This window comes from Oncorhynchus mykiss, chromosome 8, assembly GCF_057628025.1.
Source record: "Oncorhynchus mykiss isolate SJ-2025 chromosome 8, ASM5762802v1, whole genome shotgun sequence".
Lineage (NCBI taxonomy): Eukaryota > Metazoa > Chordata > Actinopteri > Salmoniformes > Salmonidae > Oncorhynchus > Oncorhynchus mykiss.
Genome location: NC_143029.1, coordinates 7,327,501 through 7,343,554, shown reverse-complemented (window position 1 = coordinate 7,343,554; position 16,054 = coordinate 7,327,501). Strand labels below are relative to the sequence as shown.

Sequence of the window (16,054 nt, the reverse complement as noted above, 5' to 3'; positions counted from 1 at the left end):
TGTCTCTTAGCCCACACCAACATGTTTGCATACTGTAGACACACAGGCACAGATGGACATGGGGTACACATTCAGACAGACAGACACAGACAAATAGACACCCACCCCACACGCACATACACCAACACACTGACAGACACACACACACCGACACACACCAACACACACACACACACACCGACACACACACCAACACACACACACACACCGACACACACACACACCGACACCGACACACACTCCTGTTATCTCCCAGCTGCAATCCCCAGGTGGTGTTATCCAAATGAGAAACTTTTTGTTTGACGCTGTCACTGGCGTGTGTGTGTGTGTGCGTGTGCGTGTGCGTGTGTGTGCGCGTTGTCCACACAGGAGAGAGGGGCGTGGTTTGGAAAACAAAATACCATGATACAATCATAGTGTTTAAACATGTTGTCCACTAATCAGCCAACATAAAATATATTACTGTATCATCGTTCTGTTATTCAACCACAACTCTTCACAATGTCTTCTCCATCACACCTTTTGCTAGTCCTTACTTGACATGCAGTGTGAGGGCCTGTATCTCTATCGGTAAGTGGTGGTTTCAGCCTGTATAGGGACGTGCCGTAATCCGTTTGCTGCTGGACACGTTGATTGTCAAGGAGCTCTGAAAAGAAGAGTGAGGCCTTGTGAAGACTATAGATACCATGGATGTGAGACAGAAACAATGGGTGATTTTTAAACCACGTCATCTGCTTGACCTTTATGCCAGAGATACAGCTTGTTCTCTCACCGTAGACATAATCTACTGACTTCCTGTCATGGCAGTGAGATGGTTGGAGAGTTAGTTATCATAAATGTGGATTGCTTTACTCCAAGATCGTTTTAGTTATATCCTGTCTTGTTTTATGCCTGGTCTTTAGTGTGAATTCCTCTATCAATGGCTTGTCACAAAATTAAGTCAGTTTGTCAGAGTCATACACACAAATCCCTCTCCAAAATTACCATGCGTTTAAATCCCATTCATTCATCAGCCTGCGATGTTCTGAAAATGTCCTTTAGTCATTCAGTCAGCCATCGATTGGAAGAATGTGTGAGAGAGAAGGGGAGGCAGAGAGAGAAGGGGAGGCAGAGAGAGAAGGGGAGGCAGAGAGAGAAGGGGAGGCAGAGAGAGAAGGGGAGGCAGAGAGTGAGGGGGAGGCAGAGAGAGAGGGGGAGGCAGAGAGAGAGGGGGAGGCAGAGAGAGAGGGGGAGGCAGAGAGAGAGGGGGAGGCAGAGAGAGAGGGGGAGGCAGAGAGAGAGGGGGAGGCAGAGAGAGAGGGGGAGGCAGAGAGAGAGGGGGAGGCAGAGAGAGAGGGGGAGGCAGAGAGAGAGGGGGAGGCAGAGAGAGGGGGAGGCAGAGAGAGGGGGAGGCAGAGAGAGGGGGAGGCAGAGAGAGGGGGAGGCAGAGAGAGAAGGAGGCAGAGAAGGGGAGGGAGGCAGAGAGAGAAGGGGAGGCGGAGAGAGAAGGGGAGGCGGAGAGAGAAGGGGAGGCGGAGAGACAAAAGGAGGCGGAGAGAGAAGGGGAGGCGGAGAGAGAAGGGGAGGCGGAGAAACAAAAGGAGGCGGAGAGAGAAGGGGAGAGGGAGGCGGAGAGAGAAGGGGAGAGGGAGGCGGAGAGAGAAGGGGAGAGGGAGGCGGAGAGACAAAAGGAGAGGGAGGCGGAGAGAGAAGGGGAGGCGGAGAGAGAAGGGGAGGCGGAGAGAGAAGGGGAGGCGGAGAGAGAAGGGGAGGCGGAGAGAGAAGGGGAGGCGGAGAGAGAAGGGGAGAGGGAGGCGGAGAGACAAAAGGAGAGGGAGGCGGAGAGAGAAGGGGAGGCGGAGAGAGAAGGGGAGGCGGAGAGAGAAGGGGAGGCGGAGAGAGAAGGGGAGGCGGAGAGACAAAAGGAGGCGGAGAGAGAAGGGGAGGCGGAGAAACAAAAGGAGGCGGAGAGAGAAGGGGAGAGGGAGGCGGAGAGAGAAGGGGAGAGGGAGGCGGAGAGAGAAGGGGAGAGGGAGGCGGAGAGACAAAAGGAGAGGGAGGCGGAGAGAGAAGGGGAGGCGGAGAGAGAAGGGGAGGCGGAGAGAGAAGGGGAGGCGGAGAGACAAAAGGAGAGGGAGGCGGAGAGACAGAAGGGGAGGCGGAGAGAGAAGGGGAGGCGGAGAGAGAAGGGGAGGCGGAGAGAGAAGGGGAGGCGGAGAGAGAAGGGGAGGCGGAGAGAGAAGGGGAGGCGGAGAGACAAAAGGAGAGGGAGGCGGAGAGACAGAAGGGGAGGCGGAGAGAGAAGGGGAGGCGGAGAGAGAAGGGGAGGCGGAGAGAGAAGGGGAGGCGGAGAGACAAAAGGAGAGGGATGCGGAGAGAGAAGGGGAGGCGGTTAGAGAAGGGGAGGCGGAGAGAGAAGGGGAGGCGGAGAGAGAAGGGGAGGCGGAGAGAGAAGGGGAGAGGGAGGCGGAGAGACAAAAGGAGAGGGAGGCGGAGAGAGAAGGGGAGGCGGAGAGAGAAGGGGAGGCGGAGAGAGAAGGGGAGAGGGAGGCGGAGAGACAAAAGGAGAGGGAGGCGGAGAGAGAAGGGGAGGCGGAGAGAGAAGGGGAGGCGGAGAGAGAAGGGGAGGCGGAGAGAGAAGGGGAGGCGGAGAGAGAAGGGGAGGCAGAGAGAGAAGGGGAGGCAGAGAGAGAAGGGGAGGCGGAGAGAGAAGGGGAGGCAGAGAGAGAAGGGGAGGCGGAGAGAGAAGGGGAGGCGGAGAGAGAAGGGGAGGCGGAGAGACAAAAGGAGGCGGAGAGAGAAGGGGAGAGGGAGGCGGAGAGAGAAGGGGGAGGGAGGCGGAGAGAGAAGGGGAGAGGGAGGCGGAGAGAGAAGGGGAGAGGGAGGCGGAGAGAGAAGGGGAGAGGGAGGCGGAGAGAGAAGGGGAGAGGGAGGCGGAGAGAGAAGGGGAGGGAGAGAAAATGAGAGGGAGAAAGAAATGAGAGGGAGGGAGGGAGGGAGAGTCTTACCTTGGGAGAGGTTCAGAGACACACGGTAATGAGGGTGTAATGTTAACAACTGTCATACTTGAGTAAAGGTAAAGCTACTTTAATAGAAAACGTCTCAAGTAATAGTGAAAGTCACCCAGTAAAACACTACTTGAGTAAAAGTCTAAAAGTATCTGGTTATAAATGTACAGTGGTAGTAAAGGTACTCAATCGTCATGCTTGAGTGAAGTAAATGCTATTCATCAAATTCCTGATATTAAGCAAACAATTATTATGCCTGGCGACTCAATTTTCAATGTATTTATTTATTTTTATAAATAGTAAGGTACAGAAACCCGAAAACCTACTTTAAAGCTGCAATATGTAACGGCGACCCAACCAAATTCTCATAGACATAAGTGTCATAGACCTGTCATTCTCATTGCAAGCAAGTCTAAGAAACGGTAGATCTGTTCTATGCTTCCGTTCTAATGGTTTGATTTGACTTCTTTTACTTTTCTGTTTTGGACACCAGGCTTCAAACAGCTGAAAATCAAACATTTTTTACCTTTAATGAAAAAAAAATATTTCACAGCTGTTTAAATAAATGGTACCATGAGTCTCTACACAATGCCTGCTCGTTTTGTCACATGAACTGCCATTACTGCCAACTATTAGAATTTGACCAGCCAGGAAATGGCAGAAGGATTTCTGCATATTGCACCTTTTAGCATAGCCCATTTTGATTGGCTGTCAGCCTGATGGGATACGATGGGATTCATCTCACAAGGCTATTACTCTGTCTGCTCCAGGGTTGGGATCAATCATTTTTTATTTAACTAGGCAAGTCAGTTAAGAACAAATTGTTATTTACAATGATGGCCTAGGAACAGTGGGGTTTATTGCCTCGTTCAGGGGGGCAGAACGACAGGTAGAAACTAAATTTATACATTCTGCATCCAGAATGAACAAATATATGGTTGCGTTCATGAAAAGAGTACATTTAGTGGGCAGGCTGATTGCTAGTGGATATTTGTAAGGGATGTGATGGTGCCTATTTCTCCTCTTTCGACTTCTTTGACAAGGGTGGTAGTTGCGACTCTGCCTTCGTTTATTATGGATGATCAAATCAGGAAAAAGCTGAGTCGTTTCGGTAAGTTTGCTAGCGGTTTTCGTGTCAGCAGGTTTTCAGGCAGATGCCTGTAAGCATGTTGTTTCGTTCCGGAGGCAAGTCTTCAGGTTTCTGAATAACAATGAGCAACAGCTAAATGTGCATTTTAAAGTGAGGCACGGGGAGGGTCTCTATGCTGGGTTTGCCAGAACAGATTTGTCTGCAGTATTTTGAGTGTGGGGATTTGGAGCCTAAATAAATAAAGGCCGACAAGGTGAGGGTACAAGCGCCAGTGAGGGAAATCGAGGTCAACGTGGAGGGGGCCATGAGACGCAGGCAGCAGAGGCTGGGCCTAGCCATGCTATGGATGGTGGTGTAGAGGAGGCTGGGTCTAGTCAGGTTATAGATGGTGGTGTAGAGGAGGCTGGGTCTAGTCAGGTTATAGATGGTGGTGTAGAGGAGGCTGGGTCTAGTCATGTTATAGATGGTGGTGTAGATGAGGCTGGGTCTAGTCATGTTATAGATAGTGGTGTAGAGGAGGCTGGGTCTAGTCAGGTTATAGATAGTGGTGTAGATGAGGCTGTGTCTAGTCAGGTTATAAATAGTGGTGTAGATGAGGCTGTGTCTAGTCATGTTATGATAGTGGTGTAGATGAGGCTGGGTCTAGTCAGGTTATAGATGGTGGTGTAGAGGAGGCTGGGTCTAGTCAGGTTATAGATAGTGGTGTAGATGAGGCTGGGTCTAGTCAGGTTATAGATGGTGGTGTAGATGAGGCTGGGTCTAGTCATGTTATAGATAGTGGTGTAGATGAGGCTGGGTCTAGTCAGGTTATAGATGGTGGTGTAGATGAGGCTGGGTCTAGTCAGGTTATAGATGGTGGTGTAGATGAGGCTGGGTCTAGTCAGGTTATAGATAGTGGTGTAGATGAGGCTGGGTCTAGTCAGGTTATAGATGGTGGTGTAGAGGCTGGGTCTAGTCATGTTATGATAGTGGTGTAGATGAGGCTGGGTCTAGTCAGGTTATAGATAGTGGTGTAGATGAGGCTGGGTCTGGTCATGTTATGATAGTGGTGTAGATGAGGCTGGGTCTAGTCATGTTATGATAGTGGTGTAGATGAGGCTGGGTCTAGTCAGGTTATAGATGGTGGTGTAGAGGAGGCTGGGTCTAGTCAGGTTATAGATAGTGGTGTGGATGAGGCTGGGTCTAGTCATGTTATAGATAGTGGTGTGGATGAGGCTGGGTCTAGTCAGGTTATAGATGGTGGTGTGGATGAGGCTGGGTCTAGTCAGGTTATAGATGGTGGTGTAGAGGAGGCTGGGTCTAGTCAGGTTATAGATAGTGGTGTAGAGGAGGCTGGGTCTAGTCAGGTTATAGATGGTGGTGTAGAGGAGGCTGGGTCTAGTCAGGTTATAGATAGTGGTGTAGATGAGAATGGGTCTAGTCATGTTATAGATGGTGGTGTGGATGAGGCTGTGTCTAGTCAGGCTATAGATGGTGGTGTAGAGGCTGGGTCTAGTCATGTTATGATAGTGGTGTAGATGAGGCTGGGTCTAGTCAGGTTATAGATGGTGGTGTAGAGGAGGCTGGGTCTAGTCAGGTTATAGATGGTGGTGTAGATGAGGCTGTGTCTAGTCAGGTTATAGATGGTGGTGTAGATGAGGCTGGGTCTAGTCAGGTTATAGATGGTGGTGTAGAGGAGGCTGGGTCTAGTCAGGTTATAGATAGTGGTGTAGAGGAGGCTGGGTCTAGTCAGGTTATAGATGGTGGTGTAGAGGAGGCTGGGTCTAGTCAGGTTATAGATGGTGGTGTAGAGGAGGCTGGGTCTAGTCAGGTTATAGATAGTGGTGTAGATGAGGCTGGGTCTAGTCATGTTATAGATAGTGGTGTGGATGAGGCTGGGTCTAGTCAGGTTATAGATGGTGGTGTAGATGAGGCTGGGTCTAGTCAGGTTATAGATGGTGGTGTAGATGAGGCTGGGTCTAGTCATGTTATAGATAGTGGTGTGGATGAGAATGGGTCTAGTCAGGTTATAGATAGTGGTGTAGATGAGGCTGGGTCTAGTCAGGTTATAGATGGTGGTGTAGATGAGGCTGGGTCTAGTCAGGTTATAGATAGTGGTGTGGATGAGGCTGGGTCTAGTCATGTTATAGATAGTGGTGTGGATGAGGCTGGGTCTAGTCAGGTTATAGATGGTGGTGTAGATGAGGCTGGGTCTAGTCAGGTTATAGATGGTGGTGTGGATGAGGCTGTGTCTAGTCAGGCTATAGATGGTGGTGTAGAGGAGGCTGGGTCTAGTCAGGTTATAGATGGTGGTGTGGATGAGGCTGTGTCTAGTCAGGCTATAGATGGTGGTGTAGAGGCTGGGTCTAGTCATGTTATGATAGTGGTGTAGATGAGGCTGGGTCTAGTCAGGTTATAGATGGTGGTGTAGAGCAGGCTGGGTCTAGTCAGGTTATAGATGGTGGTGTAGATGAGGCTGGGTCTAGTCAGGTTATAGATAGTGGTGTAGATGAGGCTGGGTCTAGTCAGGTTATAGATGGTGGTGTAGAGGAGGCTGGGTCTAATCAGGTTATAGATGGTGGTGTAGATGAGGCTGGGTCTAGTCAGGTTATAGATAGTGGTGTGGATGAGGCTGGGTCTAGTCATGTTATAGATAGTGGTGTGGATGAGAATGGGTCTAGTCAGGTTATAGATAGTGGTGTAGATGAGGCTGGGTCTAGTCAGGTTATAGATAGTGGTGTAGATGAGGCTGGGTCTAGTCAGGCTATAGATAGTGGTGTAGATGAGACTGGGTCTAGTCAGGTTATAGATAGTGGTGTGGATGAGGCTGGGTCTAGTCATGTTATAGATAGTGGTGTGGATGAGAATGGGTCTAGTCAGGTTATAGATAGTGGTGTAGATGAGGCTGGGTCTAGTCAGGTTATAGATGGTGGATGAGGAGAGTATAGTGGGGAAGGGTAAGAGACTAAGGGGGAGGAGGAGGATGTCATGCAGAAGAGGAAAAAGGGGGAGAAGAAAGGAGGTGGGAGGGGAGGGGCTGGGTGGGGGAGAAGAAAGGAGGTGGTAGGGGAGAGGCAGGGTGGGGGAGAGGAAAGGAGGTGGGAGGGGAGAGGAGAGGCAGGGTGGGGGAGGAGAAAGGAGGTGGGAGGGGAGGGGAGGGGCTGGGTGGGGGACGAGAAAGGAGGTGGGAGGGGAGGGGAGAGGCTGGGTGGGGGAGGAGAAAGGAGGTGGGAGGGGAGGGGAGGGGCTGGGTGGGGGAGGAGAAAGGAGGTGGCGAGGGGAGAGGAGGGGCTGGGTGGGGTAGAAGAAAGGAGGTGGGAGAGGAGAGGCAAGGTGGGGGAGAAGAAAGGAGGTGGGAGGGGAGGGGAGAGGCAGGGTGGGGGAGGAGAAAGGAGGTGGGAGGGGAGGGGAGGGGCTGGGTGGGGGAGGAGAAAGGAAGTGGGAGGGGAGAGGAGGGGCTGGGTGGGGTGGGGTAGAAGAAAGGAGGTGGGAGAGGAGAGGCAGGGTGGGGGAGGAGAAAGGAAGTGGGAGGGGAGAGGAGGGGCTGGGTGGGGTGGGGTAGAAGAAAGGAGGTGGGAGAGGAGAGGCAGGGTGGGGGAGGAGAAAGGAGGTGGGAGGGGAGGGGAGAGGCAGGGTGGGGGAGAGGAAAGGAGGTGGGAGGGGAGGGGAGAAGCTGGGTGGGGGAGGAGAAAGGAGGTGGGAGGGGAGAGGCTGATTTGGTCAGGGGTGCCATGGTGCTGTGGAGGAGGCCCCGACCAGCACCAATATTTCCACCTGTGCAGGTGACGACAGAGACTGGGGACTGGCAAAGAAGGTCTGGAGGACTTGTTAGATTTAACTCTCCGAGCCTGTGGGGATAAAGCCCTCTACAACCTCTGCGTTAAGGTAAAGCCCTCTACAACCTCTGCGTTAAGGTAAAGCCCTCTACAACCTCTGCGTTAAGGTAAAGCCCTCTACAACCTCTGCGTTAAGGTAAAGCCCTCTACAACCTCTGCGTTAAGGTAAAGCCCTCTACAACCTCTGCGTTAAGGTAAAGCCCTCTACAACCTCTGCGTTAAGGTAAAGCCCTCTACAACCTCTGCGATAAGGTAAAGCCCTCTACAACCTCTGCGTTAAGGTAAAGCCCTCTACAACCTCTACATTAAGGTAAAGCCCTCTACAACCTCTGCGTTAAGGTAAAGCCCTCTACAACCTCTGCGTTAAGGTAAAGCCCTCTACAACCTCTGCGTTAAGGTAAAGCCCTCTACAACCTCTGCGTTAAGGTAAAGCCCTCTACAACCTCTACATTAAGGTAAAGCCCTCTACAACCTCTGCGTTAAGGTAAAGCCCTCTACAACCTCTGCGTTAAGGTAAAGCCCTCTACAACCTCTGCGTTAAGGTAAAGCCCTCTACAACCTCTGCGTTAAGGTAAAGCCCTCTACAACCTCTGCGTTAAGGTAAAGCCCTCTACAACCTCTGCGTTAAGGTAAAGCCCTCTACAACCTCTGCGTTAAGGTAAAGATCTCTACAACCTCTACATTAAGGTTAGGAACATTAGGAGCCTGGGGGGGTGGGGGGGGAGGGTTGATGTGGTGGGAGGTAAAGATCTCTACAACCTCTACATTAAGGTTAGGAACATTAGGAGCCTGGGGGGGTGGGGGGGAGGGTTGATGTGGTGGGAGGTAAAGATCTCTACAACCTCTACATTAAGGTTAGGAACATTAGGAGCCTGGGGGGGTTTGAGGGGGAGGTAAAGGCTTCTACAACCTTTACATTAAGGTTAGGAACATTAGGAGCCTAACAGGAGTGAAGGCACATCATTGGGGAGGAGAGTATGGTGGGTTTTAGATAGAGGGTGCTCTACAAACCCCCAGTATCAAAGAGGTCAGGGGACCTCCAGTGGAGGGTTCTTCATGGAGTCCTGGTCACTAACAGCTGGTTGGCACGGGTTGAACCGGGAGTCAGACAAGGGTGTCCTTTTCTGTGTCATGAGTGAAACTGTGCATCGTGTGTTTTCTGCGTGGGCCAGGTTAACGCCGTTACTGTCTCTGTTGGAATGTCTGTGTGTGTGAGATTGGGAGTGAAGTTTACTGTCAGTATGTTTATAATGGGACACAGGTATTCGAATAAGGAAAAGGCCAAATGTGTGTTGTTGAATTTTCTGTTTGCACAGTTGGTGCCTGTTTGTACAGCTGGGGAAGATGGGTAGGATATATGGTTGTAGAAGTGGGGAGGTTTTGGTTATCGTGTTGGTTTGTGTTGTGGGGTAGAGGGCAAGGTGAGTATTTGGAATATTTGATTTTAAATAAGGATGGATCATTGAAGAAAGACAAAGTCAAAAGTCTCTCTACCATTCTCTCTTTCTCTCTTTCTCTCTCTCTCTCTCTCTCTCTCTCTCTCTCTCTCTCTCTACCCTTCTCCCTCTCTCTCGCTCTCTCTCTCTCTCTACCCTTCTCCCTCTCTCTCTCTCTCTCTCTCTACCCTTCTCTCGCTCTCTCTACCCTTCTCTCTCGCTCTCTCTACCCTTCTCTCTCACTCTCTCTACCCTTCTCTCTCGCTCTCTCTAACCTTCACTCTCTCTCTCCTTCTCTCTCACTCTATCCTCTCTCTCTACCCTTCCTTTCTCTCTCTACCCTTCTCCCTCACTCTTTACTCTCTCTATCTCTCTCTCTCTCTCTACCCTTCTCCCTCACTCTTTCCTCTCTCTCTCTCTCTCTCTCTCTCTCTCTCTCTCTCTACCCTTCTCCCTCACTCTTTCCTCTCTCTCTCTCTCTCTCTCTCTCTCTCTCTCTCTCTCTCTCTCTCTCTCTCTCACGTGGGTTATATACAGTGAGCTCTAACAGCATTGGGACATTGACCCATTTGTTGTTGTTCTGTCTCTGTACTCCAGCACTTTGGATTTTAAATGATACAATGACTATGAGGTTAAAGTTCAGGCTGTCAGCTTTAATTTGAAGAGGTTTTCATCCGTATCGGGTGAACTGTTTGAAACTGGGAGCAAAAGGTGGGCAACGTGCTTCATTATTGGCTACAGGGATATTAATATGCCTGAGGGGTGGGTGTGACTGGAATTAAAAGCTCAACTCTCTGGACTCTAACCCATCATCATCTACACATTAGTCTCTGTAAGACGACAATAACATGACAATTGATAGACTTGATCCTGGTCTTCAATAGCCTGGAACTAAATGGGTTTTTAGCTAAGTGTTCAGTAATGTGTGATAGGCCTACAGAGATCATGTAATCCGTTGTGTGACCGTAATTCAGCTAAGAGTATAATTAGTGATATCAATTAAGATTAGAATGGTGAATTACCCAAAATAAGGAGCACCACCTTCATCCAACAACTGGGGAAAAAAGTATCTCAGGTGTGTCTTGTGAAATAGATTTGATCTGAATGAGAATAACCTGTGTTTCTAAAGGTTGTCAATGTGTGAAGTATGGTACGCTCCTCAATCGCTCCCCTCTCCCTGCAGATTGAGGAGATAGTGACTCGTATCCAGGATGAGACTGAGGGCGTTCCCATCAGAACTGTCAAGAGCTTCCTGACCAAGATACCCAGCGTCGTCACAGGTGAGAGTGCAGCTGCGGCCGGCGTGTTTGTGTGTGTGTGTTTGCGTGTGTGTGTGTTTGCGTGTGTGTGTGTGTGTGTGTTTGCGTGCGTGTGTGCGTGTGCGCGTGTGTGTGTCTGTCTAGCCAAGGCACCACCAAATAATTGATGGCCACTCTTATGATTCATCCCGTCTCAGGATCTATTACCTTAGTGGGCCATGAGCAGAGAGGCCTATCGATAAACACTATTACTACACACACACACACACACACACACACACACACACACAGGCCAGAAATCGAATAAACGATGTGGAAGGCAACGCTTCTGTAGTCATTGCTCTCGTTCTCTCTCTCTCTTTCTCTCTCTTTCTCTTTCTTTCTCTTTTTTCTCTCTCTCTCCTTTTCTCTCTCTTTCTCTCTCTCTTTTTTTCTCTCTCTTTTTCTCTCTCTTTCTCTCTCTCTCTATCTCTTTCTCCCTCTCTCTCTTTCTCTCTCTCTCTCTATCCCTCTTGCCTTTTCCAATGCAGACAGCTCAAGCTTTTTATACCGGGGGAGGTTTATATTGAGTAAATAGTAACTACAGTTTATTCGCTCTGTGGTCTACCTCTGCCAAAGTAAAGAAAAGCTTGTGCGTGCGTGCGTTGTTCGTTTTCTATAACAGTCCTCTGTCTCTTGTCTCTACCAGGTTCAGACATAGTGCAGTGGCTGATGAAGAACCTAGCCATTGAAGATCCAGGTGGGTGAAATGCATTTTTTGGAGCTTTTGTATTCAATGGCAATTAAAGAATGTATTAAATGTGTGATAGACCCTGCAAGGGCTCCCGAGTGGCGCAGCAGTCTAAAGGCACTGCATCTCAGTGCTAGAGGCGTCACTACAGTCCCTGGTTCGAATCCAGGCTGTATCACATCCGGACGTGATTGGGAGTCCCATAGGGCGGCGCACAATTGGCCCAGCCTTGTCCGGGTTTGGCCCCGGGGTAGGCTGTCATTGTAAATAAGAATAAGGCCGTCATTGTAAATAAAAGTAACTCTTAATAGAGCATGTATTTGCATGTTTGTCATGGTCTCTTCCTGGTTACTGTACATGGATATAGTTCAAGAAAATGAGCTTTGTGTTTAATTACTATTACTGTCACGTGTGTTACATGTAAGTAAATCACTGTGTCACATTCTTTACCTTGCCCACGTAGCTGAGGCCATCCACATCGGGAGTCTGATTGCTGCTCAGGGATATCTCTTCCCCATCTCTGATCACGTTCTGTCACTCAAAGACGATGGAACCTTCTATCGCTTCCAGGTGAGCAGCAGGACCATATAAGGCAGCTTCCAGGTGACCAGTAAGGAATATTCTCCCGTTAACGGCTAAAAACGTAACATTTCATACATCTCTGCACTGCCAGTGAGTGAAACTGTACCAACGTGACCAGTTGTTCTCCCCATGCACGTGTAGGCCACTTCCTACTCTCTTCCTCATGAGATCTAAAAAATGAGAGAGCAAAGACAGACATGGACAAGTGCTGTTTTGTGTTAATCTGAATCTGAATTATAAATTATAAGACACTTTCCAGCTCATTCATGGAAGCAAGTCAAAAATGTCCCTGGTCCCTGATCCATACCACACAATACCACATCCACTAAGGTACTTCCTCTGTTTTTACACAGGGGATCCATGACCCCATTTAAAAATGAACAGTGGAATACCACAACCGAACCCAAAGAGAGAACATTTAGGGGTCTGTATACACAAAGCCTCTCAGGAGTACGCCAGAGGGGATGGCTGCCGTTTGACCAATTGGGCTATTTAAAAAAAAATAAAAAAAAAATTACTTTGATTATAATGTTGATGCTTCCATCTCTTATGACCAAAAAAGCACTTCTGGATATCAGAACAGCGACGTCAAACGGGACAAAGATTTTTTTTTAATGAGTCTGACAGGAAGGAATATAGTGTCTCTACCAGACAAGGCCCAAATCCCCGTCATTCACATGAAAAGAAAAGACGGAAACACAGGAGGTGCAGATCAGGGTGCCTTCTGAGAATTCGTTGGCGATTGGGTAACCTGCCTCTACCATCTGTTCTATCAGCCAACCAGTCACTGGAGAATAAACTGGATGAGCTCCGTTTGAGATTATCCTACCAACAGCACATAAAAATCTGAATCCTATGTTTCACTGAGTCGTGGCTGAACGACGACACGGAAACTATACCGTTGGCTGGGTTTTCAGTGCATCGGCAGGACAGAGCAGCTAATTCTGGTAAGACGAGGGGTAACGGTGTGTGTCTTATTTGTCAATAACAACTATTAAGGTCGAGGTATTTCTCGCCTGAGATTACCTTATGATAAGCTGTAGACCACACTATCTACCAAGAGAGTTTATCTATATTTTTCCTAGCCATCTATTTACCACCACCAACTGACGCTGGCACTAAGACCGCCATCAACCAACTGGATAAGGCCATAAGAAAATGCTAATCCAGAAGCGACGCTCTAGACCACCTTAACTCCGCACACAGAGACGCGTACAAAGCTCTCCCTCATCCTCCATTTGGAAAATCTGACCATAATTCTATTCTCCTGATTCCTGCTTACAAGCAACAACTAAAGCAGGAAGTACCAGCTCAAGAAGGAAGTGGTCAGATGACGCGCATGCTACGCTACAGGAATGTTTTGCTAGACAGACTGGATTCATCCAATGGCAATGAGGAGTATATCATCTCAGTCACCGGCTTCATCAATAAGTGCATCGACGACGTCGTCCCCACAGTGACCGTACGTACATATCCCAACCAGAAGCCATGGATTACAGGCAACATCCGCACCGAGCTGAAGGCTAGAGCTGTCACTTTCAAGGAGGGTGACACTAATCCGGACGCTTATAAGAAATCCCGCTATGCCCTCAGACGAACCATCAAACTGGCAAAGTGTCAATACAGGACTAAGACTAAATCCTACTACACCGTCTCTGACGCTCATCGGATGTGGCAGGACTTTCATACTATTATGGATACAAAGGAAAATCCATCCGCGAGCTGCCCAGTAACGCAAGCCTACCAGACGAGCTAAATGCCTTTTATGCTCGCTTCGAGGCAAGCAACACTGAATCATGTATGAGAGCACCAGCTGTTCCGGACGACTGTGTGATCATGCTCACCGTAGCCGATGTCACCGTAGCAAGATCTTTAAACAGGTCAACATTCACAAGGCCAGATGGATTAACAGGACTTGTACTCAAAGCATGCACGGACCAACTGGCAAGTGTCTTCACTGGCATTTTCAACCTCTCCTTGACCGAGTCTGTAATACCAACATGTAATACCAATTGACAGATGACGCAATCTCAATCGCACTCCACATTGCCCTTTCCCACCTGGACAAAAGGAACACCAATGTGAGAATGCTATTCATTGACTACAGCTCTGCGTTCAACACCATAGTACCCTCAAAGTCATCACTAAGCTAAGGATCCTGGGACTAAACACCTCCTGGATCCTGGACTTCCTGACGGGCCTCCCCCAGGCGTTAAGGGTAGGTAACAACACATCTGCCGCACTGATCCTCAACACGGGGGCCCCTCAAGGGTGCGTGCTTAGTCCCCTCCTGTACTCCCTGTTCACTTACGACTGTGTGGCCAAACACGACTCCAACACCATCATTAAGTTTGCTGACGACATAGTGATGGTAGGCCTGATCACCGACGACAATGAGACAGCCTGTAGGGAGGAGGTCAGAGACCTGGCAGTGTGGTGCCAGGACAACAACCTCTCCCTCAACGTCAGCAAGACAGAGGAGATGATTGTGGACCACAGGAAATGGAGGTCCGAACTCTCTCCTATTCAAATCAAACTTTATTAGTCACATGCGCCGAATAGAATAGGTGTCAACCTTACAGTGAAATGCTTACTTACAAGCCCATAATCACTTCACCCCTACCTACATGTACAAATGACCTTGACTAACCAGTACCCACGCACATTGACTCAGTACCAGTACTCCCTGTATATAGCCTCATTCTTGTTATTTCATTGTGTTACTTAAAAATATATATATATTTATTATATTTAGTTAGTAAATATTTTCTTAACTCTGTTTTCTTAAAACTGCATTTTTGGTTAAGGGCTTGTCAGTAAGCATTTCACGGTAAGGTGAACCTACACCTGTTGTATTCGGCGCATGTGACTAATACAATTAGATTGGATTTGATCTAGGATCAGGTGCCGTATAATCCACATAATGTTTATTCCCAGGAAGCTCAGAGACCTTCGCAGAGGAAAAACAGAACACTGAGTATGTTCTAAATGGCAATCTATTCCCTATCCTGTATAGTGCACTACATTTGACCAGAGGTGTGTGGGCCCTTGTCAAATGTAGTGCACTACACAGGGAATAGTGTGCCATTTGGGATGCGAAACAATGCCATTTCAACTCCTGCCTACTCCACTCGCTGTGCAGATTACACGATAGCAATAAATTAATTTCATGCCAGCCTCTTTTTTTAAAATCTGTCTGGAGTTTTCACAGCATGACACTCGTGTGACTCTTGGAAAGCAGTCTACTGTATATGCCTTTCTGTTGAATCAACTGTATATCTTTACAAACTGACAGATATTTTTTTTTACTGTTAAGTTATTGACTAATATTGTCCCCATGCTTACCAATAAGGACTTCTCTGCACACCTCTCTTCGTCTTAACTTCTTTCTTTTCCTCTCCTAACTATTCCTCCCTTCATCCTCACTCCTCTATCTAAACTTCTCTCCATTCTCCATCCCTCGTTGACTCCCAGGCTCCATATTTCTGGCCTTCTAACTGCTGGGAGCCAGAGAACACAGACTATGGTAAGTCCATAGAAATTGAATTACTAGAACAGAGATTCCCCTTTCAAAGCAATGCTCTGTGACGGTTGGAAATTCTACGTCTATGGTAAATCATTCACTATAGGTAGTGATGGGAAAGAAATACTGTAAAAGAAAATGACTTGAGTGAAAGTTGCTAAAATATACTTAAGTATCAAAAGTAAAAGTATAAATCATTTCAAATTCCTTGTAGTAAGAGACCCAGAAGGCACAATTGATTTTGTTTTTTTAAAAACATTTATGGATAGCCAGGGGCACGCTTCAACAGTCAGACATCATTCACAAATGAAACGTGTGTTTAGTGAGTCTGCCAGATCTGAGGCAGTAGGGATGACCAGGGATGTTCTCTTGATAAGTGCGTGAATTAGACCATTGTCCTGTCTTGCTAAGCATTCAAAATGTAATGAGTACTTTTAAGGAGTAAAATGTACATTATTTTCTTTAGGAATGTAGTGGAGTAAAAGTTAAAGTTGTCAAAAAATATAAATAGTGAAGTACAAATACCCCAAAGAACTGCTGAAGTAGTACTGTGAAGTACTGTGAAGTACTGTGAAATACTGTGAAGTACTTTACACCATTGACTATAGGGGCTAGAAATCCTAACACTTCAT

The 16,054-nt window shown here is 48.2% G+C and overlaps 1 protein-coding gene across 1 annotated transcript in view; it reads left to right on the top strand.

Moving 5' to 3' along the window:
* The window catches only part of LOC110529169 (regulator of G protein signaling 6), a 127,116-nt gene that overhangs the window by 69,433 nt on the left and 41,629 nt on the right, over positions 1–16,054 (top strand). Inside the window, exons 3-6 of the mRNA XM_090242467.1 lie at positions 10,512–10,608; positions 11,276–11,326; positions 11,781–11,887; positions 15,374–15,425. Coding sequence (XP_090098593.1) covers positions 10,512–10,608; positions 11,276–11,326; positions 11,781–11,887; positions 15,374–15,425 — 307 coding nt within the window. The remainder of the gene's footprint in view (positions 1–10,511; positions 10,609–11,275; positions 11,327–11,780; positions 11,888–15,373; positions 15,426–16,054) is intronic.